We start from the raw sequence: 27,461 nt of genomic DNA, 5'->3' as shown, positions 1-27,461 counted from the left end.
TTGGGAGGCTGAGGCAGGCGGATCACGATGTCAGGAGTTCGAGACGAGCCTGGCCAACTTGGTGAAACCCTGTCTCTACTAAAAATACAAAAATTAGCCTGGCGTGGTGGCGCGCGCCCGTAATTCCAGCTACTCAGGAGGCTGAAGCAGGAGAATCGCTTGAACCCGGGAGGCGGAGGTTGCAGTAAGCCGAGATTGTGCCACTGCACTCCAGCGTGGGCTACACAGCGAGACTCAAAAAAAAAAAAAAAAAAAAAAAGGAAAAGAAAGGGGGAGTGGAGAGCATTCCTGGCAGAATGCAAATGGAACCTAAGTCAATTTACAATTGCTAATAAAATTGGGAGAACAGTAAGCACTTACTTGTTACCTTCCAATTTGCTACCTAAGTTTCTTCTTCTTCTTAGATTCTTCTCCCAGTGTTTCTCAAAGTGTGGCCCCTGTAAGCACTTACTTGTTACCTTCCAATTTGCTACCTAAGTTTCTTCTTCTTCTTAGATTCTTCTCCCAGTGTTTCTCAAAGTGTGGCCCCTGTAAGCACTTACTTGTTACCTTCCAATTTGTTACCTAAGTTTCTTCTTCTTCTTCTTAGATCCTTCTCCCAGTGTTTCTCAAAGTGTGGCCCCTGGAACATTTACTTCGAATGCACCCAGAGTACTTGTTAAAAATACAGATTCCAGGAACCCACTCAACTCCAAATCTACTGTATTAGTTTCCTAAGGCTGCCAAGTAAGGAATTGCCACAAACTAAGTGCTTAAAGAAAAGCATTTTATTGTCTCGCAGTTCTGGAGACTAGAAGACCAAGATCAAAGGGTCAGTAGGTCTGTGATACCTCTGAGGGCCTTAGGGAGAGATCTGTTCAGACCTTTCCTGGCTTCTGGTAGTTCCTTGGTTTGTGGCAACAAAACTCCATTCTTCACATGGCATTCTCCATCTGAGTATATATATCCAAGTTTCCTTTATTATTATTATCATTATATAAGGACACAAATCATATTGGATTGGGGCCCACCCTATTCAGTATGGCTTCATCTTAATTTAACTAATAAAATCAGTAATGACCTTATCTCCCAGTTAGGTCAAATTCTGAAGTACTGGGGATCAGGATTTCAACATATGAATTTTTTTTTTTTTTTTGAGACTGTCTCTCTTTGTCACCCAGGCTGGAGTGCAGTGGCACTATCATGGCTTACCGAAGCCTCAGCCTCCCTGGTTCAAGCAATCTTCCCAACTCAGCCTCCTGAATAGCTGGGAGTACAAGGCACGCACCACCACACCCAGCTAATTTTTAATTTTTTTTTAGAGATAAGGTCTCGCTTCGTTGCCCAGGCTGCCCTCAAACTCCTGGGCTCAAGTGATTCTCTCCCACTTTGACCTCCCAAAATGCTGGGATTACAGGACTAAGCCAGTGCACTCAGCCAAAATAGGATTTTCTTTCTTTTTTTTTTCTTTTTTTTTTTTTGAGGCAGAATTTTGCTCTGTTGCCCAGGCCGGAGTGCAATGGCGAGATCTCGGCTCACTGAAACCTCTGCCTACCGTGTTCAAGCAATTCTCCTGCCTCAGCCTCCCGAGTAGCTGGGACTACAGGCTCATGCCACCACACCCAGCTAATTTTTGTATTTTTAGTAGAGACGGGGTTTCCCCATGTTGGCCAGGCTGGTCTTGACCTCAGGTGATCCACCCGCCTCTGCCTCCTAAAGTGCTGTAATAGCCGTGAGCCACCGCACCCGGACAACATGTAATTTTTTGAGGGATACAATTCAATCCATAACATCTACTGAACCACAATGTAGGAAGAGAAGTGAGTGTATACATGTTTAGTCCATAAATATGCATTTCTAACAAGCTTCCCGTATGATTCTTATGCCCTCAGAACTTTGAGAACTACTTCACTACATAGTGAGTAGCTCTTATGACATATAGGAGGAGTGAGGATATGTACTTACCCCAAACCTGATTTATATTAAAAGCACAAGTGAGAAGTGACAATTTGCCCCTCTTTAAAATATGGCTACTTGAGAACCGGAGCAATGCTATTTACATATTCAGCTGTTTAGTACTTATTTCACGATGGAAGTATGTTAACTATTAATTGATAGAAACTGTGATAAAAATAGAATCTATTTGTAAAAATTATATGGCAGCAAAGTCTCTACTATTCTATCTCCAGTGCCTCAGAGTGCCTTGTGTGTAAACCATTAATTACTATCTGCTGAGTGAATTACTGTAATATATGCACTCTTCAAGAAGATGGAATCTACTGATATGTGTTAAACTTCAGTTTTACACGGTATAATCTTGTGGGATGAACCAATATTTCCCACCTATAACTCTTCAAATATGTACAGTGTCTTGTATTCACATGATCTCCTACATACTCCTTACCAGAAATCTGATAAACACATGAGCCTAATCAGGAAAGTGTAAGTGGTATTATTGTAACTGTGAATCTTTTTTGAAATCCTGTGCTTTCCACAATAATTTCCAGAAAAGATTAAGTTTGCCTTAAAACACGCTGCTGAATAGAATCTTCATTTTATCATAGCTTTGCCTGCTTTATTTATTTATTTATTTATTTCTGAGTCTTGCTCTGTCACCCAGGCTGGAGTGCAGTGGTGTGATCTTGGCTCACTGCAACCCCCGCTTCCCAGGTTCAAGTGACTCTCCTGCCTCAGCCTCCTGAGTAGCTAGGACTACAGGCGCCCGCCACCACGCCCAGCTAATTTTTTGTATTTTTAGTAGAGACGGGGTTTCACCGTGTTAGCCAGGATGGCCTGCATCTCCTGACCCTGTGATCCACCTTCCTCAGCCTGCCAAAGTGTTGGGATTACAGGTGTGAGCCACCGCACCCAGCCACCTGCTGTATTTATTTATTCATTTTTTGGAAATGGGGTCTCGCTCTGCTGCCCAGGCTGAATGTCATGGCTCACTGCAGCCTTGACCTCCTGGGCGCAAATGATCTTCCCACCTCAGCTTCCCAAGTAGCTGGGACCACAGGCATGTGCCTCCATGCTTGGCTAATTTTTAAAAATTTTTCGTAGAGATAGGGTCTTCCTGTGTTGCCCGGGCTGGTCTTGAACTCCTGGGCTCAAGTGATCTTCCCGCCTTGGCCTCCCTGCGTGCTGAAATTACAGGAGTGAGCCACTGTACAAGGCTGCTTTGTGTGCTTTAAATAACTGATTCCCTTTCTATAAAAATCATCAATCTAACTTTACAGAAAGGTTCTTTCTTTATGAGATCATTCCCACACTTGCAAATTTGACATTAGTGCACATAATTGGTCAATAATTTACTGTCCTTTGAACCCTTTAAACTAGTGCCTTCTTGACTAGTACTCTGTTTAGTAACAGGGCATTTCCTTAAACATGGATCATTGACTGACCTAAGAAATAGTGTAAAATCTACATACAAAAAAATGCTTCAGTAGGTGAACTTAGTTTTCCTATACTTATTTGTAGTTTTGTCTGAACTGTTTTTAAAAAAGCATTTTATTTTGGGATAATTTTAGATTTGCAAGGAAACTTACAAAGATGGTACAGAGAGTTCCCTTATGCCCTTTACCAAGCTTCTTCTAATTTTAACATCTTACATAATCATGGTGCTTTTGTATCAGAATTCTCTTTAAAATTGATCAATTCTTTTGTTTTCCAACTTTTAGGGTCCTAAAGCAAAAAAGGTATGTAGAATTTTTTTCAAAATAGATAGTTGTGTAATCACTTACAGTGTGTGAACAGAATATTTACAGAATTATAGTTTTAATTTGTAGAGTTTACTAAGCTTACTTTTTAGACATTAATGTGGTTTAAATCATGGAATAATCCTTTACAACAATAGGTCACATGTCAAATTTGACATAAGAGAGTTCTAATTTCACGAATACTTTAAAAAATAGCTTTTAATTTTTACTTGTGTGTAGATTTGCAGCTTTTTGTCAATTCTGCTCTAGAAAATGTTGGATTAGGAACCCCTTTTTCTTCACTCCAGATACATATATAAAATTTTAATTATAAAATGTGCCATGGCTTTAAAGTGAAATCTAAGGTAATACGACTTTAAATGGATTGCATGGTAACACATACTTGGTGTTTTTTTAAGAGTGAGGTGCCGTCACCCAGGCTGGAGTGCAGTGGCATGGTCTTGGCTTACTGCAGCCTCCACCTTCCGGGTTCAAGCAATTCTCCCACCTCAGCCTCTTGATTAGCTGGGATTACAGGCACTGCGCCACTATGCCCGGCTAATTTTTATATGTTTTGGTAGAGACAGGGTTTCACCTTGTTGGCCAGGCTGGTCTTGAACTCTTGACCTCAAGTGATCCGCCGGCCTCAACTTCCCAGAGTGCTAGGATTACAGGCGTGAGCCACTGCGCCCGGCTTTTACTCTATGTTTTCATAGCACATGCATTCGTGCACACTTCAGTTATAACCCTTCTATCATTTATTGTAATTATTTATAATGGTGAGCTTTTCATGGTCAGGAGCATGTCATATTTTTACATCTATAATGTTTAGCACAGTGCCTGGCACATAGTAGAAATTGAATCAATATTTGTTAAATGAATATGTGAAACCCCATTTAATCTACCACCCTTAAAAACACTTGGGCTCTTTAAAGGAGATTATATAAAGTGTATTCAGTATTTATACAGTCAAACATTTCTTCAAGAAATACCATTGAATGCCTTCTTTGTTTGCTTCTCTCAGTCACTTGGACCCATGACCAACCTGATATTCTTTTAGGAACTGTGCATATAACTGAACAAAATTTATGAAGGCTCTGGAAGCATTCTTATGGGGGAAGCATTCTGGAGGGCCTCTGTGTCCCTATAATCATTCATTGATTTGTATAGACATTCATTTTGTGCTTTAAACTGTGAAATCTTAGAGGGATCATTTTAAATCTGAAAACTCATTGTTTTAAATTACCTTGGTGCTTCATGATATACATAGGTGGGCTATGATGTTGATGGTATTGTTTCTCCGAAAGAATGGTGAGATTCTTCCTATGAAATTTGCAACCAAACCCAGAGAAGAAATCACTTACTTCTTCTTTTTTTTTTTTTTGAGACAGAGGCTCGCTCTGTTGCCCAGGTTGGAGTCCAGTGGCACAATCTCGGCTTACTGCAACCTCTGCCTCCCAGGTTCAAGCAAAGAAATCACTTACTTTTTAAAATTATTTTACTTTTAAATATCGCAGTTTGGAGATGAGGTGTTCTATAAAGGGAACTTACAGTGTAGGTAGGAAAACATTGAAGGATATATTTTATACTTCCTGGCTTTTTAAAGTTTTCTTAAGGGAAAATTAATTAACACACATGGTACAAAATAAAAATAACATTAAAAAATTGAAACTTTTTTCCACCCAAAACATTAGATCCGCCTTCTTAGAACCACTGCACATCTTTTCATACATTTTCTAAATGTTAAAAGGTGCCCTTATGTACACACACACAGACACATACAGACCCCCTTTCTCCCCGCATATGGGAGCATTCTGCACCTTCTATTTTTCACTTAATATTTTGTTAATTACAGGATACTCATCTTTTTACATTTTAACATTACTGAAATTGAGATGTGTCTTATGATAGTATCTTACAATCACTGTAGTCCTGGATTGACATCCACTTCTTCAACAGAGAATGTTTGCTTCTATCTGTCCCTCAGGCTTCTTACCAGTCTGATACTACTTAAATTCTATACTTGAGGGTTTTGGACCACACCAACGGTGTGAGTCAGACTGCAAATCCACATGAACTGGCTTGTGGTTTAAATTCTCAGGAATTTTTTTTTTCTTCCTTCTACCAGTGTCAGAGTTGAGATATGCAAGTTTTTGTTTGTTTGTTTGTTTGCTACGCATTACTGTGTTGTGGGATTGTCTTTCCCTATATCCAGTTTTATACAGGTGTCGCCTTTAACTGCCATCTTAGGCATTATTTCCTTTTTTGGGACATAATAAATACATCTTACATCTGATGACGTCTTAGGTTCAATGGAGTAAGTATACCTTGGGGACCTTTATGTTTTGGCATATTGAAATTACCTCACTCTTTTTCATGACTGCATCATATCCCATTGAAAGTATGCAACATGATTTTTATGTTGGCCCTTATTTTGCTATCACAGTCAAGGCAGGAATGAAGATCCTTGTATGTAAGTTCTTGCAAACATGGAAGAATATTTATTTCATTGATTTAGCAGTGTTCAAGGCATTAAGTGAACAGCAGCAGGACAAAGTTCTTGCCTTCATGAAGCTTACATTCAGCTTGAGGGTGGGAAGTGAGACAGGAAAATAAATAATTTCAGGTAGCTTTTAATACATAGAAACTAAGAGGTCATGAAAAATGTGGAGTAGGGCTAATGATGATGCTATTTCTTATAATATGATTAAGGAATGAAATTTAAGAAGAGATCTGGATGAAGCAAGGCAATAGGTCAGTAATTACCTGGGGGAATGAGTATCCTAAGCAGGAGAAACAGCTGTTGCGAGTAATCATAGTTTAGAATGACCTTGGCGAAATGCCGGTGTGGTGAGAACAGACTGAGTGAGGTAGAAAGTGAAAGATTAAAACACGGCATGGAGATCGTGGTTAATCAGGAGCTGGTTTGTAGTCCATGGCCAAGTAAGCCGTGGTAAAGTATTTGGGTTTTACTGTGAGTGTGATGGGCAGCCTGGGAAAGTTGTAAACAGAAGAGTGCCGTGATCTGATTTACACTTTTAAAGGATCAGTTTGATTGCCATGTGGAAAATTCACTGTAGGGGGACACAAGGGTAAAAGTAAGAGTACCCTTTAGGAATCCATTACAGCAGTCTAGGTTAGAAACCTTCAACCTGAGAAGTAACGCATACTCTGACAGGTGTACAAAGATTTTCTAAGGACACAAGGACACAGTTTTATGGAAATCAATCTTCAGGTGATTGACTTCCATATTTACCTTTTCCTGAGAAAATGTAGTTATAAAGTCCTGCCATTTTACCATTGCATCCTCTTCTGTCACAATCACACTTCTTAGTAAAGCTTATCTGTTATCTACTCCCATTCTCACTGTGATTCTTTGCCCTTGCGCCTGGGATGTGAAACCATCAGACAATTCAAAATGCTGATGTTGGCCAAGCTTTCTTTAATCAAGACACCAAGGACCCCCTCGTTTTGTCTGCCTTACTTGTCTTTTTGGAAGTGGTGAAATGTGTCATTAGAAGTATTGAGATATTGTGAATTTATACATATTGTAGTGTGAAGTGGTGATCATTTTTGTTTAGTTACATTGCCCCTGAGATTATTAAATCAAATTATGGTACCAAAAAATTTATCAGGTTACATTGTGAGAGACTTTTTGGTACTATCATTTGATAACAATCAATGTTTTGGTACCAGACTACAAAGATAATATAATTAATTTTTTAATGAAGAAAGATTTAGTAAAAATGTGAGTGTAATATTTTTACGCGGATTTCAAAGTTGCCTTTTGAAACTTCATGTAATTTAAATTAGTATTGTTCATTGCAAAAGTTAGAAAAGTGTGTAAGACTATAGAAAAGGTTATGATACCTGATGTACTGTTAAAAAACCCATCACTTCCTTTATATTAATATATTTTTGTCAGAAACCACTGTACTTCACAGAATACATGAAATACAGAAAACTGTGATTAGACTATGAGAAGAATTGCCTTACAAATTGATGAATACGTAGATGATTCCAGTTAGTCTCAGTTAATAATTTATGAGTTTTCTTCCAGTGAAGAAAATGGCATTAATACAAATTTGATATTCAAATTATTGTTTAGGAATACAACTGTGAAGAGATTTTATAAAGCTTTTAATACTTTTATTTGAATTGATTGTATTTTATTTGATTAAAATCGTGCTCAACTGTCTCCAGCAATGGGAGTGTAATGAATGGGCAAAAGGGGGGGTGCTTATTGCTATAGTCTGTACTTTAAATTCTATTTTCGTTTAGGAAAACTGTCTTTACAAACAGACTTCAGTTGCCAAAGAGTTAGTCCTGGTTTTTATGGAACATTCAGTGCTGACACTAAAATATAAATGGTATTAAGTTCAGGACATTAAAATTACATCTTTTTAAAACAACATATGAGGGAATTAAATCAATTTACATCTGACTCATAATCAAACATGAGATAGGTTGCCATGAAGATGCATATCAACATATTTATTTGTCCAAAAAAATGAAGTCAGACTGTCTGATAGAAAGCAAGTCTGATATGGCCATTTAGTTTAAGTTCGAAAACAGTTTTGCCAATTAGGTAAATGGTAGACATTTTTTATACTTCAAATGAGCTAAATCTGTAACTTTAAGATTTTGGTGAAAGTGATAAGATAAAAAATTATCAAAAATAATATTTTGATCTTTCCAATTTCATTAATATTAGGCTTAAGATTTTTGGGACCGCCATTTCTGCTAAAAACAATAAATAATGCTCACTACAATGTATACATATAGATCAAAGTTCTCATCTTAAAAGCATTTAAGAGGCGATAATATAGGACGAAATTATCAGGAAAAAAACCTGAGTGAAGACATGAACCAAAGAAGTAATGGGAGCACTACAACTGTTTTTGTTTTTTGTTTATTTTATTTTATTTTAGAGACAGGATCTTGCTATCACCCAGGCTGCAGTACAGTGGTGTAATTACAGCTAACTGTAGCCTCAACCTCCCAGGCTCAAGTGATCCTCCCACCTCAGCCTCCTGAGACTAAAACCATGTGCTACATGCCTGGAAATTGTTTTTTCTTTTTCTTTTTCTTTTTTTTTTAAGAGATGGGATCCCACTGTGTTGTCCAGGCTGGTCTCAAACTCCTGGGCTCAAGCAATTCTGCTTTGGCCTCCCAAAGTGCTGGAATTGCAGGCATGAATCACTGTGCCCAGTCCAAAGCAATTTTTATCATGAGGGTATTTGCAGAGCTGGGCAGAACCTGAGCTTTGGTCTTCATAGCAAAAATGAAAGCCAGACAGTGGAATGATGTCTTTAATGTGCTGAAAGAAAAAGCTGCCAACTTAGAATTCTGTACCAACTTAAATAAGTTTTCAAAAATGAAGGTGGACTAAAAACATTTTCTCACAAACAAAAACTGAGTTTGCCACCTGCAAAACAGATTATTTATGTATAGTATAAAACAATAATCATAATAAAAAATGTGGGTTTAACAGTAATTAAGATACATGACAACAAACAACCCAGATGTTCATCAGTTGATTAATCAATAAACAAAATTTGGTATATCTATGCATTGGAATATTATTTGGGCATAAGAAGAAAGTACTGATGCATGATATAGCATGGACGGACCTTGAAAGCATGCTAAATGGAAGAAGCCAGTCACAAAAGACCACTTTTTACATGATTACAGTTATATGAAGTGTCCAGAAGAGGCAAATCTACAGAGACAGAAAGTAGATTCATAGTTTCCATGAGCTAGGGATTTGGAAGAAGTGGAGAGTAACTACTAATGAGTATGAGATTTCTATTTCGGGGTGATGAAAAATGTTCTAAAATTGTGGTGATGGTTACACAACTCTGTGAATATACTACCACATCTAGCTAATTGTGTACTTTATATGGGTGATTTGCATGGTGTGTGAATTATATCTCAATAAAACTATTGTTAAAAACATTCATGATAATACTAATGTATAATTTGGTAGGGGAAGGATAGATTGAGTTAAGACATTCTAAAGTCCTTGGGAAAGACGATACAGGTCTTGATATAGTAGGCGTATTTGTTGACTTTCTATAGTAGCCATTAAAATTACACAGTGTATAACTTCTAAACTGGTAGAGAGAACATAGTGGAATAATAAAAAAAAATCAATTGAAAAGTTACCAAGAAATAATACAGAATAACACCCAAAAGTAAGATAGTATATTTAAGCCCAAATATATCAGTAAATACATGGAATATAAATGGATCTATTACTCTTGTTAAAAGAGAAAGATTGTCAGATGGGATAAAGAATGAAATCCAACAATAATCTTTTTACAAACAGACACCTTAGGAATAAAGATTCCAACAATTTGGGAGACTGAGGCAGGAGGATCACTTGAGTCCAGGAGTTTGAGACCAGCCTGGACAACATAGACCCCATCTCTACAAAAAGTAAATTTAAAAAAAAACTTTAAATACAGAAAAGTTGGAAGTGAAATGATGGAAAAAGTCATACTATGTAAATTACTGGAAAAACAAAAGCTGATATAGCTGTATTAATATTAGACATAATAGACTTTAAGACAAAAAGCACTTCTAGAAATAAAGAGGGACATTTTGTGGTGATCAAGATTTTTGTTTATTTGTTTTGTTTTGAGCATTGGTTTCACCAGAAGCCCAAATCCTAGCATTACCCAGTATACCCACGTGCAGGTTGTTACATGAGTATATTGGATGATGCTGGGATTTGGGCTTCTGGTGAAACCATTGCTCAAATAGTGAACTTAGTCCCAGTATGGTTTTTCAACCCTTGCCCCCTGCTCCCTCCCCTCTTTTAGAGTCCCCAGTGTCTATTGTTTCTACCCTTATGACCATGTGTACTCATTGTACTTGTAAGTGACAACATGCAGTGTTTGATTTTCTGTTTCTGCTTTAATTCACTTAGGGTAATGGCCTCCAACTGTATCCATATTCCTGCAAAGGACATAATTTCATTCTTTTTATGGCTGTGTAGTATGCTATGATGTATATGTACCTCATTTTCCTTCTTTCCTTCCTTTCCTTTCCTTTCTTTCTTTCCTTCCTTTCTTTTCTCTCTTTCTTTCCTTCTCTCCTTCCCTTCCTCCCTTCCTTTCTTTCCTTTCTTCTTTTCACTTTGTTTCCCTGGCTGAAGTGCAGTGGCATGATCTCAGCTTACAGCGGGCTTGACTTCCTGAGCTCAAGCGATTCTCCCACCTCAGCCTCTCGGGTAGCTGGGACCACAGACGTGTGCCACCATGTCTAGCTAATTAAAAATTTTTCATTTTTTAGAAATGAGGTCATTCTGTGTTGCCCAGGCTGGTCTTAAACTTTGGGGCTCAGGTGATCCTCTTACCAGGGCCTCCCAAAGCACTGAGATTACAGGCATGAGAGCCACCACGTCTGGCTTGTGTGTGTGTGTGTGTGTGTGTGTCTAGACAATCTCATTCTGTCACTCTGGCTGCAGTGCTGTGGCACGATCACAGTTCACTGCAGCCTCAACCTCCCAGGCTCGAGCAATCCTCCCACCTCAGCCTCCTGAGTAGCTGGGACTATAGGTGTGTGCCACCACACTCTCATTTTCTTTATCCAATCCACTGTTGATTAGGTTGATTCCATGATTTTGTTATTGTGACTAGTACTACAATAAAATATAAGTACAGGTGTCTTTTTTTTTTTTTTTTTTTTGAGATGGAGTTTCGCTCTTGTTGCCCAGGCTGAAGGGCAATGGCGCCATCTCAGCTCACTGCAACCTCTGCCTCCCAGGTTCAAGCGATTCTCCTGCCTCAGCCTCCCAAGTAGCTGGCATTACAAGCCTGCACCACCATGCCCGGCTAATGTATTTCTAGTAGAGATGGGGTTTCTCCATGTTGGTCAGGCTGATCTTGACCTCCCGACCTCAGGTGATCTGACCGCCTCGGCCTCCCAAAGTGCTGGAATTACACGCATGAGCCACCGCGCCCAACCTACAGGTGTCTTTTTGGAAAAAAAAAAAAAAGAAATTCTTTTCTTTTCAGCAGATACCCAGTAGTGAGATTGCTGGGTTGAATGGTAGGTTTATTTTAAAATCTTTAATAAATCTTCATACTCTTTTCAATAGAGGTTGAACTAATTTACATTCCTGCCAACAGTTCCCTTTTATCTGCATCCTCACCAACATCTGTCTTTTAAAAAATTTTTTAATAGTAGACATTCTGACTAGTGTGAGATGATATCTCACTGTGGTGTTAATTGATATTTCTCTGATTAGTGATCTTGAGCATTTGTTCATGTGTGTTGCCTCTTTTGAGAAGTATCTGTTCATGTCCTTTGCACACTTTTTAATGGGGCTTTTTATTTTCTTATTGATTTAAGTTCCTTATCGATTCCGGGTATTTGTCCTTTGTCAGATGCATAGTTTGAAAATATTTTCTCCTATTTTGTAGGCTGTCTGTTGACTGTGTTGTTTCTTTTGCTATGCAGAAGCTCTTTAGTTTAATTAAGTTCCATTCATCAATTTTTGTTTTTATTGCAATTGCTTTTAAGGTCTTAGTTACAAATTATTTGCCTAGGCCAATGCCCAGAAGAGTTTTTCCTGGTTTTCTTTTAGGGTTTTTATAGTTTGAGGTCTTGGCTGGATGCAATAGCTCACACCTGTAATCCCAACACTTTGGGAGGCTGAAGCAGAAGGATTGCTTGAGGCCGGGAGTTCAAGACCAAGCTGGGAAACATAGCGAGACCCCCACCTCTACAAACAATGAAAGTAAAAAATTAGCCAGATGCAGTGGCATGCGTCTGTAATTCTAGCCACTCCTGAGGCTGAGGTGAGAGAATTGTGTGAGCCCAGGAGTTTGAGATTACAGTAAGCTGTGATTGCACCACTGTACTCCCATTCTTTCCTGAATGACAAAGTGAGACCCTATCTCTTAAAAAAAATTATAGGCCAGGCGCGGTGGCTCATGCCTATAGTCCCAGTACTTTGGGAGGCCAAGGTGGGCAGATCACCTGAGGTCAGGAGTTCGAGATCAGCCTGCCCAACATGGCAAAACCCCGTCTCTACTAAAAATACAAAAAATTAGCCGGGTGTGGTGGCAAGTGCCTGTAATCCCAGCTACTCAGGAGGCTGAAGCAGGAGAATCTCTTGAACCCGGGAGGTAGAGGTTGCAGTGAGCCAAGATTGCACCACTACACTCCAGCCTGGGTGACAAGAGTGAAAAAATATATATAGTTTGAGGTCTTATATTTAAGTTTTTAATCCATCTTGAGTTAATTTATATATATGGTAAGAGTTAGGGGTCCAGTTTCATTCTTCTGCAAATGGCTAGCCAGTTTTCCCAGCATCATTTATTGAACACAGTGTCTTTTCCCCATTGTTTGTTTATTTTTGCTAACTTTATCGAAGATCAGTTAGTTGTAAGTGTGTGGCTTTATTTCTGGGTTCTCTTATTGTGTTCTGTTGATCTATTTTTGTACCAGTACCATGTTATTTTGGTTGCTACAGCCTGTAGTATAGTTTGAAGTTTGGTAATGTGATGGCTCTAGCTTTCTTCTTTTTGCTTAGGATTGCTTTGGCTATGTGGGCTCTTTTTTGGTTTCATATACATTTTAGAATTGTTTTTTCTAGTTCTGTGAAAAATAACATTGGTAATTTGATAGGAATTGCATTGAATCTGTAGATTGCTTTGGGCAGTATGATCATTTTAGTGAAACTGATTCTTCTAATCCGTGAGCATGGATTGTTTTTCCATTTGTTTGTACTATCTGTGATTGACCTCAAATCCAAATAGGAAAAGAGAAAGTCAGATTATCTTTGTTCACCGACAACACGATCCTATGCCTAGATAACCCTAAAGATTCCTCCAAAAGCCTCTTGGACCTAATAAACGACTTCAGTAAAGTTTCAGGATACAACATGCAAAAACAAGTAGCATTTCTACACACCAACAATGTTCAAGTTGGGAACCAAATCAAGAACTCAATCCCATTTACAATAATAGCCACACACACAAAAATAAAATAGAAATATATTTAACCAAGGAAGTGAAATATCTCTACAAAGAGAACTACAAAACACTGGTGAAATCAGAGTGAACAGGCAACCTACAGAATGGGAGAAAATTTTTGCAACCTACTCATCTGACAAAGGGCTAATATCCAGAATCTACAAAGAACTCAAACAAATATACGAGAAAAAAACAAACAACCCCATCAAAAAGTGGGGAAAGGATATGAACAGACATTTCTCAAAAGAAGATATTCATACAGCCAACAGACACATGAAAAAATGCTCATCATCACTCGGCATCAGAGAAATGCAAATCAAAACCACAATGAGATACCATCTCACACCAGTCAGAATGGCAATCATTAAGAAGTCAGGAAACAACAGGTGTTGGAGAGGATGTGGAGAAATAGGAACACTTTTACACTGTTGGTGGGATTGTAAACTAGTTCAACCATTATGGAAAACAGTATGGCAAATCCTCAAGGATCTAGAACTAGATGTACCATATGACCCAGCCATCCCACTACTGGGTATATACCCAAAGGATTATAAATTATTCTACTACAAAGACACATGTACACGTATGTTTATTGCGGCACTATTCACAATAGCAAAGACTTGGAATCAACCCAAATGTCCATCTGTGACAGACTGGATTAAGAAAATGTGGCACATATACACCATGGAATACTATGCAGCCATAAAAAAGGATGAGTTTGCGTCCTTTGTAGGGACATGGATGCAGCTGGAAACTATCATTCTTAGCAAACTATCACAAGAACAGAAAACCAAACACCGCATGTTCTCACTCATAGGTGGGAACTGAACAATGAGATCACTTGGACTCGGGAAGGGGAACATCACGCACTGGGGCCTATTATGGGGAGGGGGGAGGGGGGAGGAGGGAGGGATTGAATTGGGGAGTTATACATGATATAAATGATGAATTGATGCGTGCTGACAGGTTGATGGGTGCAGCACACCAACATGGCATAGGTATACATATGTAACAAACCTGCACGTTATGCACATGTACCCTAGAACTTAAAGTATAATAAAAAAAAAAAAAAAAAAAAAAACACTGGTGAACGAAATCACAGATAGTACAAACAAATGGAAAAACAATCCATGCTCACGGATTAGAAGAATCAGTTTCACTAAAATGATCATACTGCCCAAAGCAATCTACAGATTCAATGCAATTCCTATCAAATTACCAATGTTATTTTTCACAGAACTAGAAAAAACAATTCTAAAATGTATATGAAACCAAAAAAGAGCCCACATAGCCAAAGCAATCCTAAGCAAAAAGAAGAAAGCTAGAGCCATCACATTACCAAACTTCAAACTATACTACAGGCTGTAGCAACCAAAATAACATGGTACTGGTACAAAAATAGATCAACAGAACACAATAAGAGAACCCAGAAATAAAGCCACACACTTACAACTAACTGATCTTCGATAAAGTTAGCAAAAATAAACAAACAATGGGGAAAAGACACTGTGTTCAATAAATGATGCTGGGAAAACTGGCTAGCCATTTGCAGAAGAATGAAACTGGACCCCTAACTCTTACCATATATATAAATTAACTCAAGATGGATTAAAAACTTAAATATAAGACCTCAAACTATATATATTTTTTCACTCTTGTCACCCAGGCTGGAGTGTAGTGGTGCAATCTTGGCTCACTGCAACCTCTACCTCCCGGGTTCAAGAGATTCTCCTGCTTCAGCCTCCTGAGTAGCTGGGATTACAGGCACTTGCCACCACACCCGGCTAATTTTTTGTATTTTTAGTAGAGACGGGGTTTTGCCATGTTGGGCAGGCTGATCTCGAACTCCTGACCTCAGGTGATCTGCCCACCTTGGCCTCCCAAAGTACTGGGACTATAGGCATGAGCCACCGCGCCTGGCCTATAATTTTTTTTAAGAGATAGGGTCTCACTTTGTCATTCAGGAAAGAATGGGAGTACAGTGGTGCAATCACAGCTTACTGTAATCTCAAACTCCTGGGCTCACACAATTCTCTCACCTCAGCCTCAGGAGTGGCTAGAATTACAGACGCATGCCACTGCATCTGGCTAATTTTTTACTTTCATTGTTTGTAGAGGTGGGGGTCTCGCTATGTTTCCCAGCTTGGTCTTGAACTCCCGGCCTCAAGCAATCCTTCTGCTTCAGCCTCCCAAAGTGTTGGGATTACAGGTGTGAGCTATTGCATCCAGCCAAGACCTCAAATATTTGGATGCCTTTTATTGCTTTCTCTTGACTGATTGGTCTGGCTATGATTTCCAGTACTATTGAATAGGAGTAATGAAAGTGGATACTTTTTTCATGTTCCAGTTCTTAGGGGGAATGCTTTCAGCTTTTGCCTATTCAGTACGATGTAAGCTGTGGGTTTGTCATACATAAATGGTTCTTATTAGTTTGAGATATGTTCATTTGATACCTGGTTTTTTGAGGCTTTTTTTTTTATCGTGAAGGGATATTGGATTTTATCAAAAGGTTTTTCTGTGTCTATTGAGATGATCATACGGTTTTTGTTTTTAATTCTGCTTATGTGGTAAATTACATTTATTGATTTGCATATGTTGAAGCATCCTTGCATGATGATAAAGACTTGATTAGCCAAGGAAATCTAATTTTAAATTTGTATATACCTAATTACAAAGCCTTGAAATATACAATGTATACAATGCACAAATTCAGAGAACTACAAGGAGAAATAGACACATCCACAAATAGACACATCCACAATCATAGTGGAAGATTTTCTCTTTCAATAATTAAGAGAATAGTGTTTAAAAAATCAGTAAGGATTTAGAAGATTGGAACAGCGTGATAAGCAAATCTAATGAATTAAGCATATTTAGAACACCACACCAAACAAGTAGAGGATTCTAAACGCACATACGTTTCCCCCCAAAATTGCTAGTATACTGTGATACAAAACTGTTCTCAAAGTTCAGTGCATGAAAACAATTCAGAGAATGTATCAGAATGAATATTATATTGAAGCTAAAAATAATTCAGTAGTAAACAGGAAGGTACAATATGCTTGGAATTTTTAAAACGTTCTAAAGTGGGTCAAGAAGTAATATAATAGAAATCAGAAAATATTTTCAACTTATTGTTAAGGAAAATACTTAAAAATTTGTGGAATGTATCTAAAGTAATACTTGCAGGGAAATATGTAGACCTAAATATTTATATTAGAAGAAGAAAAAAGGCTAAAACTTGATGATCTTAGGTATCCTTCTCAAGAAGTCAGAAAAAGAATAAAACCCAAAGGAGAAGGAATGAAATAATAAGAACAAATGTAGAAGGAAGGAGAAGGAAAGGGAAGGAAATAATATGAACAAATACAGACTTTAGGCCAGGCGTGGTGGCTCACGCCTGTAATCCCAGCACTTTGGGAGGCCAAGGCGGGTGAATCACAAGGTCAGGAGGTCGAGACCATCTTGGCGAACACAGTGAAACCGCGTCTCCACTAAAATACAAAAAAATTAGCTGGGCGTGGTGGCGGGTGCCTGTAGTCCCAGCTACTAGGGAGGTTGAGGCAGGAGAATGGCGTGAACCTGGGAGGCAGAGCTTGCAGTGAGCCGAGATCGCTCCATTGCACTCCAGTCTGGGCGACAGAGTGAGACTCCGTCTCAAAAAAAACAAAAAAACAAAAACAAAAACAAAATACAAAAAAATTAGCCAGGCGAGGTGGCGGGCGCCTGTAGTCCCAGCTTCTTGGGAGGCTGAGGCAGGAGAATGGCATGAACCCGGGAGGTGGTGGAGCTTGCAGTGAGCGCAGATCGCACGGCTGCACTCCAGCCTGGGCAACAGAGCAAGACTCCGTCTCAAAAAAAAAAAAAAAAAAAGGACAAATACGGAATAGAGTGGGTCAGTAACCTCGTATCCTTCAAGCCTTCACCTAAATGCTGCCTTCCCCATGAGGCCAATCCAAACCACTGTATTTAAAATTGTGATTTCATCCCTTTCACAGCTACACCAGCCATCTGGGGTCCCCCTACTTTCTTCCATATCACTTATCACTCCTTAAAATATTTTCTAATTTCTTTTAAATTTTAGTGTATTGTTTTTGTCTTCCTCTTTACGTTTGAATTGTAAGTGTAAGAATTTTTGTTTACTTATATGTCTCAAAAAAGAGGCACATGTTAGCCTCTCAATATTTATCGAATAAATGAACAAGCCACAATAGATTTCTTTGAAAACTGATAAAATTGACAATTATCTGATATGTCAAGAAGAACAAAAGGCATAAATAATAAATATTAGGAATAAAAAGGGAGACATGACTTTAACAATAAATGACATTATTTGAGCAACTTTATATGCCAATATATTAGCAAATTTAGATGAATTAGACAGATAGCCAGAAAAAATTAAACTGTCTTCATGAAGAAGTAGAAAACCTAAATAGTCCTATAATCATTTAAGAAATTAAATCAGTGGTTATAAATATTCCCAGGAAGAAAATTCTAGGTCCATAAGTCTTTATTTGCTAGTTTTTCATTCAGAGGTAAAGAAATAATTTCATACTTAATACAGAATCTTCTAGAACATGACAAAAGGGAGAACACTCTCTAAGTCATTTTGAGTTACCTGGATAACCTGAAGATATTATGAGAAAGAAAAATGGAAGTGCATTCATGACACAAATACAAAAGTCCTAAACAAAAGTGTTACCAGGCTGAATCTGGAAGATGATGATAAATCATGACACAAATCAGTTTATCCCAGGAAGGCAAAGTTGATTTAATATGAGAAATTAAATAGATACAATTAGATTGAGTTGGAAATTCATTTAATGCACTTTACCATTTGATAGGTTACAGGGCACTTTCTTAGTCTGATAAAGATGTCTGTATTTGTTAACACCTTTTAGATAAGCAAAAGTGCTGAAATTAACAAACACTGACTGGGATAATAATTGTGGGAGTGTACATTGGAAATAATGACTGTGGGAGTGTAAATTGGAATAACTACTCTGGACAGTTCATCTTTAGTAAAGTTGAAAATGTATGTACCCATCAGTTTTATTTCTAGGTACATACAATAGAAAACCCCTTGCAGACGGACAGCAGGGTAGATATATTCAAAGGTTTATAGCAGCATTAATGATAGTAAGAAACTAGAAACAATCCAATGTCTAGCAATAGAGAAAAGGATAAAATCAATGGATTACTATTCAGCAGTGAAAATATACAGCCATAGCAATATCTATCAACATGAATGAATTTTACAAACCATAATGTATATCTAAAGAAGTAAATCACAAATAAGGGCAAATACTGTATTTTTCCACTTAGATATCTAGAGTAGTCAAACTCATAGACAAAGTAGAATGGTGAGTGACAGGGCTGGGGGCAATGGGAAGTTATTGTTTAATGTTTAATATCGTTTAATGGTATACAGGGTTTCAGTTTGGGATGCTGAAAAAGTTCTGGAGGTGGGTTGTGGTGATGATTATACATCAGTGTGCATATGCTTAAAACCACTGAATTGCACACTTGAAAATGGTTAAAATGGCTGGGCAAGGTGGGTCATGCCTGTAATCCCAGAACTTTGGGAGGCCAAGGCAGGTGAATCACTTGAGGTCAGGAGTTCAAGACCAACCTTGCCAACATGGAGAAACCCCATCTCTACTAAAAATACAAAAATTAGCCAGGCGGGGTTGTGGGCACCTGTAATCCCAGCTACTCGGGAGGCTGAGGCAGGAGAGTTGCTTGAACCTGGGAGGCGGAGGTTGTAGTGAGCCAAGATCGTGCCATTGCATTCCAACCTCGGTGACAGAGTGAGACTCTGTCTCAAAAAAAAAAAAGAAAAGAAAAGAAAATGGTTAAAATGGTATATTTTATGTTATGTATACTTTGCCACAATTAAAAAAAAGCAAATCACAATAATATACATAAAGTATCATTAAATCTATGTAAGGTTCAAAAATCTATATTTTTGAGCTATATACATAAGAAAACTATAAAGAAAAATAAGGAAATGATCACAAAGTCAGAGATTATCTGTAGGGGTAATTTTTATTGTAAATCAGTATATAATTTTTGGCATAGGAGGTGAAGGAATTCAAAGAATTGCATGATGTTACTATAACCTATTCTGATTGACTTTTTAATATAAACCGGATTTCTCTCTCATGTATTTATAAAAATTAAAAATAAAAATAGAATTAATCTGAATTTCTGTTTCATTCAGCAGTAGCTAGCATTTATCCATGGATTATGAGCTAACCAGAAAAAAGAAAAAGCCCAACATTTCATCCAGAGATGTACATCCAGGAAAATGTTAGTTTTTATGTTTAACATTTAGTTATCAAAATTTATAATATGTTACTTTATTCAGTTGTGTAGTGAAAATAAGATTAACTCAATCTAGAGCAGAATTTTTAATACTTAGAGACAAGGGAAATAAATTTTTTAATTTAAACTTTTATTCATATTTTTATAACAAATATAAAAGGATCAACAAAAGTTTTTCAAGTATATTAATTAGGATAAGATTCCGTGAGGGAAGTGGCATGGAAATATGAACTCAAATAGAAATAGATTAACATTTTTCTTTTTAAAAAGCTTGTTTATATTTTAAATTGGTCATTAAATCGCTATGATATGTAGATTCTATTGGATATATCTTTTTTTGAGATAAAGTCTCCCTCTGTCGTCCAGGCTGGAGTTCTGTGGTATGATCTCAACTCACTGCAATGTCCGCCTCCCAGGTTCAAGCCATTCTCCTACCTCAGCCTCCCGAGTAGCTGGGATTATAGGTTCCTGCCACCATGCCCAGCTAATTTTTTATATTTTTAGTAGAGATGCAGTTTCACCATGTTGACCAGGCTGGTCTCAAACTCCTGACCTCGTGATCTACCCGCCTCAGCCTTCCAAAGTGTTGGGATTACAGGCATGAGCCACCGTACCCGGCCTTCCATTGGATATATCTTAAGCAATGATGGATATACTTCAAAGAGTACTGTAAAAGTTTTATTTTAAGGATCATATACTTGAAAGGACAATATTCACAGCTATTTAAACTCATGATAAAAAGTTTTCAGTGACACCTTAAAAATGTGTAGGGCCGGGCGCGGTGGCTCACGCCTGTAATCCCATCACTTTGGGAGGCCAAGGTGGGTGGATCACTTGAGGTCAGGAGTTTGAGACCAGCCTGGCCAACATGGTGAAACCCTATCTCTACTAAAAATACAAAAAATTAGCCTGGAGTGGTGGCGGGTGCCTGTAATTCCAGCTACTTGGGAGGCTGAGGCAGGAGAATCCCTTGAACCTGGGGGACGGAGGTTTCAGTGAGCCAAGATTGTGCCAGCCTGGCACGACAGAGCGAGAGTCCGTCTCAAAAAAAGAAAAGTTTAAAAGCGAAACATATAGTTCATCCACCACGATGGGAAGGAAGGCAGACGAAAATATAGATAGGCTCAAAGATTTGGTGTGTAAAGATTTTTCTCTTCTGAAAGCTTCTATTTTTCCAGTGACATAAGAGGTAAAGTCAACAGCTGAGAGTAGTGGAAGAGAGGATTTTGGAGGTTTGAAGTGAGAATGAAATAGTTGTGGGAATTCTGGACAGTGCTTAGAGTCTATTTTTTAAATTTATTTTTAAAATTTTATTTTTCCATAACATATTGAGGTACAGGTGGTATTTGGTTACATGAGTAAGTTCTTTAGTGGTGATTTGTGAGATTTTGGTTCACCCATCACCCAAGCAGTATACACTGCACCATATTTTTTGTAGTCTTCTATCCCTTGCCCTCCTTCCACTCTTCCTCCCAAGTCCCCAAAGTTCATTGTGTCATTCTTGTGCATTTGTGTCCTCATAGCTTAGCTCCCACATATCAGTGAGAACATACAATGTTTGGTTTTCCATTCCTGAGTTACATCACTTAGAATAATAGTCTCTAGTCTCATCCAGGTCACTGCAAATGTGTTAATTCATTCCTTTTTATGGCTGCGTAGTATTCTATCATATATATATTTATTTATATATATTTATATATGTATGATACGATATATATATACACACACACACATATATATATCACAGTTTCTTATCTTTATCTACTCGTTGATTGATGGGCATTTGGGTTGGTTCCACGATTTTGCAGTTGCAAATTGTGCTGCTGTAAACATGTGTGTGCCAGTGTCTTTTTTGAATAATACCTTCTTTTCCTCTGGTTAGATAGCCAGTAGAGGGATTGCTGGATCAAATGATAGTTCTACTTGTATTTCTTTAAGGAATCTCTACACTGTTTTCCATAGTGGCTGTTGTAGTTTGCATTCCCACCAGTCTTGTGGAAATGTTCCCTGTTCCCCACATCCATGCCAACATTTACTGTTTTTTTTTGATTTTTTGATTATGGCCATTCTTGCAGGAGTAAGGGGGTATCACATTGTGGTTTTGATTTGCGTTTCCCTGATCATGAGTGATGTTGAGCATTTTTTCATGTGTTTGTTGGCCATTTGTATATCTTCTTTTGAGAATTGTGTATTCATGTCCTTAGCCCACTTTTTGATGGGATTGTTTGTTTTTTTCTTACTGATGTGCTTGAGTTCGTTGCAGATTCTGGATATTAGTCCTTTGTCAGATGTATACATTGTGAAGATTTTCTCCCACATTGTGGGTTGTCTCTTTACTCTCCTGTTTCTTTTGCCATGCAGAAGTTCTTTAATTAGGTTCCAGCTATTTATCTTTGTTTTTATTGCATTTCTTTTATGTTCTTGATCATGAAATCCTTGCCTAAGCTAATGTCTAGAACGGTTTTTCCAATGTTAACTTCTAGAATTTTTATAGTTTCAGGTCTTAGGTCTAAGTCCTTAATCCATCTTGAGTTGATTTTTGTATAAAGTGAGAGATGAGGACCCAGTTTCATTCTCCTACATGTGACTAGCCAATTATCCCAGCACCATTTGTTGAAAAGGGTGTCCTTTCCCCCACTTTATATTTTTGTTTGCTTTGTCAAAGATCAGTTAGTTGTACATATTTGGGTTTATTTCTGAGTTCTCTATTCTGTTCCATTGGTCTATGAGCCTATTTTTATACCAGTACCACACTGTTTTGCTGACTGTGGTCTTATAGTATAGTTTGAAATCAGGTAGTGTAATGCCTCCAGATTTGTTCTTTTTGCTTAGTCTTGCTTTGGCTATGTGGACTCTTTTTTGGTTCTGTATGAATTTTAGAATTGTTTTTTCTAATTCTGTGAAGAATGATGGTGGTATTCTGATGGGGATTGTGTTGAATTTGTAGATTGCTTTTGGCAGTATGGTTATTTTCACAATATTGATTCAACCCATCCATGAGCATGAGATGTGTTTCCATTTGTTTGTGTCTTCTGTGATTTCTTTCAGCAGTGTTTTGTAGTTTTCCTTATAGAGGTCTGTCACCTCCTTGGTTAAGTATATTCCTAAGTATTTTATTTTTGCAGCTATTGTAAAAGGACTTGAGTTCTTGATTTGATTCTCTGCTTGGTTGCTTTTGGTGTATAGAAGAACTACTGATTTGTGTACATTAATCTTGTGTCCAGAAACTGCTAAGTTCTTTTATCAGTTCTAGGAGCTTTCTAGGGTTTTCAAGGTAAACTATCATATTGCCAGCAAACAGTGACAGTTTGACTTCCTCTTTACCAATGTGGATGCCCTTTATTTCTTTCTTTTGTCTGATTGCTCTGGCTAGCACTTCCAGTACTATGTTGAAGAGGAGTGGTGAGAGTGGGCATCCTTATCTTGTTCTAGTTCTCAGAGGGAATGCTTTCAGGTTTCTCTATTCAGTATTATGTTGGCTCTGGGTTTGTCATAGATGGCTCTTATTACATTAAGGTATGTCCCTTTTATGCTGATTTTGCTGAGAGTTTTAATCATAAAAGGATGCTGGATTTTGTCAAATCCTTTTTCTGCATCTATTGAGATGATCATGTGATTTTTGTTTTTAATTCTGTTTATGTGTTGTTTCACATTTGCATATGTTAAACCATCCCTGCGTCCCTGGTATGAAACCCAGTTGATCATAGTGAATTATGTTTTTGATGTATTGTTGAATTCAGTTAGCTAGTATTTTGTTAAGGATTTTAGCATCTATGTTCGTCAAGGATATCAGTCTGTAGTTTTCTTTTTTGGTTATGTCCTTTCCTGATTTTGGTATTAGGGTGATGCTGGCTTCATAGAATGAATTAGGAAGGGTTCCTTCTTTCTTTATCTTGTGGAATGGTGTCAATAGAATTGGTACCAATTCTTCTTTGAATGTCTTGTAGAATTCTGCTGTGAATCTGTCTGGTCCTGGCCTTTTTTTTTGTTGGTAATTTTTAAATTACCATTTCAATCTCACTGCTTGTTTTTGGTCTGTTCAGAGTATGTAATTCTTGCTGATTTAAGCTAGGAGGGATGTATTTTTCCAGGAGTTTATCCATCTCTTCTAGATTTTCTAGTTTATGTGCATAAAGGTGTTTATAGTAGCCTTGAATGTCTTTTGCATTTCAGTGGTGTCAGTTGTAATATCTCCCATTTCATTTTTTAGTGAGATTATTTGGATTTTCTGTCTTCTTTTCTTGGTTAATCTTATTAATGATCTGTCAATTTTATTTATCTTTTTAAAGAATCAGCTTTTTGTTTCATTTATCTTTTGCATTTTTTTGATTCAATTTCATTTAGTTCTGCTCTGATCTTGGTTATTTCCTTCCTTCTGCTGGGTTTGGGTTTGGTTTGCTCTTGTTTCTCTAGTTCCTCGAGGTGTGACCTTAGATTGCCTATTTGTGCTCTTTCAGATTTTTTGATGTAGGCATTTAGGGCTATGAACTTTCCTCTTAGCACTGCCTTTGCTGTATCTCAGAGGTTTTGATAGGTAGTGTCATTGTCATTCAGTTCGAAGAATTTTTCAATTTTCATCTTCATTTCATTTTTGACCCAATGCTCATTCAGCAGGTTATTTAATTTCCATGTATTTGCATGGTTTTGAAGGTATCTTTTGGAGTTGATTTCCAGTTTTATTCCACTTTGGTCTAAGAGAGTGCTTGATATAATTTGAATTTTCTTAAATGTATTTAGGCTCATTTTATGGCCTATCATATGGTCTATCTTGGAGAAAGTTCCATGTGCTGTTGAATAGAATGTGTATTCTGCAGTTGTTGGATGGAATGTTCTGTATATACCTGTTAAGTCCATTTCTTCCAAGGTATAGTTTAAATCCATTGTTTCTTTGTTGACTTTCTGTCTTGATGACCTGTCTAGTGCTGTCAATGGAGTATTGAAGTTCTCCATTATTATTGTGTTACCGTCTGTCTTCTTAGGTCTGTTAGTAATTGTTTTTATAAATTTGGGAGCTCCAGTGTTAGGTGCATATGTGTTTAGGATTGTGATATTTTCCTGTTGGACAAGGCTTTTTTTTTTTTTTTTTTTTTTTTTTTTTTTCCGAGATGGAGTCTTGCTCTGTTGTGCAAGCTGGAGTGCAGTGGCGCGATCTCGGCTCACTGCAACCTCTGCCTCCTGGGTTCAAGTGATTCTCCTGTCTCAACCTCCTGAGAAGCTGGGATTACAGGCACCCACCACCACACCCGGATAATTGTTGTATTTTTATTAGAGACAGAGTTTCAACATGTTGGTCAGGCTGGTCTTGAACTCCTGACCTCAGGTGATCCACCCCCGCCACCGGCCTCCCAAAATGTTGGGATTACAGTCGTGAGCCACTGGGCCTGGCCTGGACAAGGCCTTTAACCATTATACAGTGTCCTTCTTTGTCTCTTTTAACCACTATTGCTTTAAAGTTTATTTTGTCTGATGTAAGAATAGCTACCCCTGCTCGCTTTTGGTGACCATTTGCATGAAATGCTTTTCCACCCCTTTAAGTTTATGTGAGTCCTTATGTGTTAGGTGAATCTCCTAAAGGCAGCAGATAGTTGGTTGGGGAGTTCTTATCCATTATGTGGTTCTGTATCTTTTTTTTTTTTTTTTTTTTTGAGACAGAGTCTTTCTCTGTCGCCCAGGCTGGAGTACAGTGGTGTGATCTCAGTACCCTCCACCTCTGGGCTTCAAGTGGTTCTCCTGCCTCACCCTCCCAAGTAGCTAGGATCACAGGTGCATGCCACCACATCCAGCTGATATTTGTATTTTTAGTATAGAGTTTCACCATGTTGGCCAGGCTGGTCTCGAACTCCTGACCTCAGGTGATCCCCCTGCCTCAGCCTCCCAAAGTGCTGGGATTATAGGCATGAGCTATTGCTTCTGGCCTCTATGTCTTTTAAGTGGAGCATTTAGGCCATTTGTATTCAATGTTAGTATTGAAATGTGAGGTACCGTTACTTTCATCATGCTCTTTGTTGCCTGTATACTTTGGTTTTGTTTTTTGTTTTTGCTTTTAAACTTGCATTTTTGTTTTATAGGTCTTACGTGATTTATGCTTTAAAGAGGTTCTGTTTTGATATGTTTCCAGGATTTGCTTCAAGATTTAGCAGTTGTTGTAGTGGTAGTTTGGTAATGGTGAATTGTCTCAGCATTTATTTGTCTAAAAATGACTGTATCTTTCCTTCGTATATGATGCTTAGTTTCTCTGTATACAAATTCTTGGCTGACAATTGTTTTGTTTGAGGAAGCTGAAGATAGGTCCCCAGTCTCTTCTAGCTTGTAGGGTTTCTGCTGAGAAATCTGCTGTTAATCTGATAGGGTTTTCCTTTATAGGTTACCTGGTGCTTCTGTCTCACCACTCGTAAGATTCTTTTTCGTCCTAACTTTGGATAACCTGATGACAATGTGCCTAGGCAGAGATCTTTTTGCAATGAATTTCCCAGGTCTTCTTTGTGCTTCTTATATTTGGATGTCTAGGTCTCTAGCAAGGCCGGGGAAGTTTTCCTTGATTATTACCCCAAATATATTTTCTAGCATTTTAGAATCCTCTTCTTCCTCAGGTACACCAATTATTCTCAGGTGTGGTCATTTAACATAATCCCAGACTTCTTGGAGTCTTTGTTTATATTGTCTTATTCTTTTTTCTGTGTCTTTGTTGGATTGGGTTAATTGGAAGACCTTGTCTTCATGCTCTGAATTTCTCTCTTCTACTTGTTCAATTCTATTGCTGAGACGTTCCTGAGCATTTTGTATTTCTGAAAGTGTGTCCAAAGTTTCCTGAATTTTTTGTTTTTCCTTTAAGCTATCTATTTCCATAAATATTTCTCCCTTCACTTCTTGTATCATTTTTTGGATTTCCTTGCATTGGGCTTTGCCTTTTCTCTGGTGCCTCCTTGATTAGCTTAATAACTAACCTCCTGAATTCTTTGTCAGGTGAATCAGGGATTTCTTTTTAGTTTGAATCCATTGCTGGTGAATTAGTGTGATTTTTTCTGGGTGTTGAAGAGCCTTGTTTTGTCATATTACCAGGGTTGGTTTTCTGGTTCCTTTTCATTTGGATAGGCTCTGTCAGAGGGAAAGTCTAGGGCTGAAGGCTGTTGTTCAAATTCTTTTGTTCCATGGGGTGTTGATGTAGTAATTTCCTGCTTTTCCTATGGATGTGGCTGCCTGTGAACTGAACTGCAGTGATTATTGTCTCTCTTCTGGATCTAGCCACCCAGCAAATCTACCCAGCTCCAGGCTGGTACTGGGGGTTGTTTGCACAGAGTCCTGTGATTTGAACCGTCTATGGGTCTCTCAGCCATGGATACCAACACCTGTTCCAGTGGAGGTGGCGGAAGGTGCAGTGGACTCCGTGAGGGTCCTTAGGTTTGGTTTAATGCTCTGTTTTTGTTCTGGTTGTCCTCCTGCCAGGAGGTGGTGCTTTCCAGAGAGCCTCGTC

At 38.1% G+C, this 27,461-nt stretch overlaps 1 protein-coding gene across 1 annotated transcript in view; it reads left to right on the top strand.

The window, feature by feature from the left end:
• Window positions 1-27,461, top strand: part of CASC1 (cancer susceptibility 1) — an 89,755-nt gene that overhangs the window by 983 nt on the left and 61,311 nt on the right. Inside the window, 1 exon segment of the mRNA XM_030938584.1 lies at window positions 3,657-3,674. Within this exon segment, the coding sequence (XP_030794444.1) occupies window positions 3,657-3,674 (18 nt within the window).

The sequence above is a fragment of the Rhinopithecus roxellana genome, chromosome 10, assembly GCF_007565055.1.
Source record: "Rhinopithecus roxellana isolate Shanxi Qingling chromosome 10, ASM756505v1, whole genome shotgun sequence".
NCBI lineage: Eukaryota > Metazoa > Chordata > Mammalia > Primates > Cercopithecidae > Rhinopithecus > Rhinopithecus roxellana.
The sequence above is the reverse complement of the archived record's forward strand: the minus strand, read 5'-3'. Positions and strand labels throughout refer to the sequence as shown.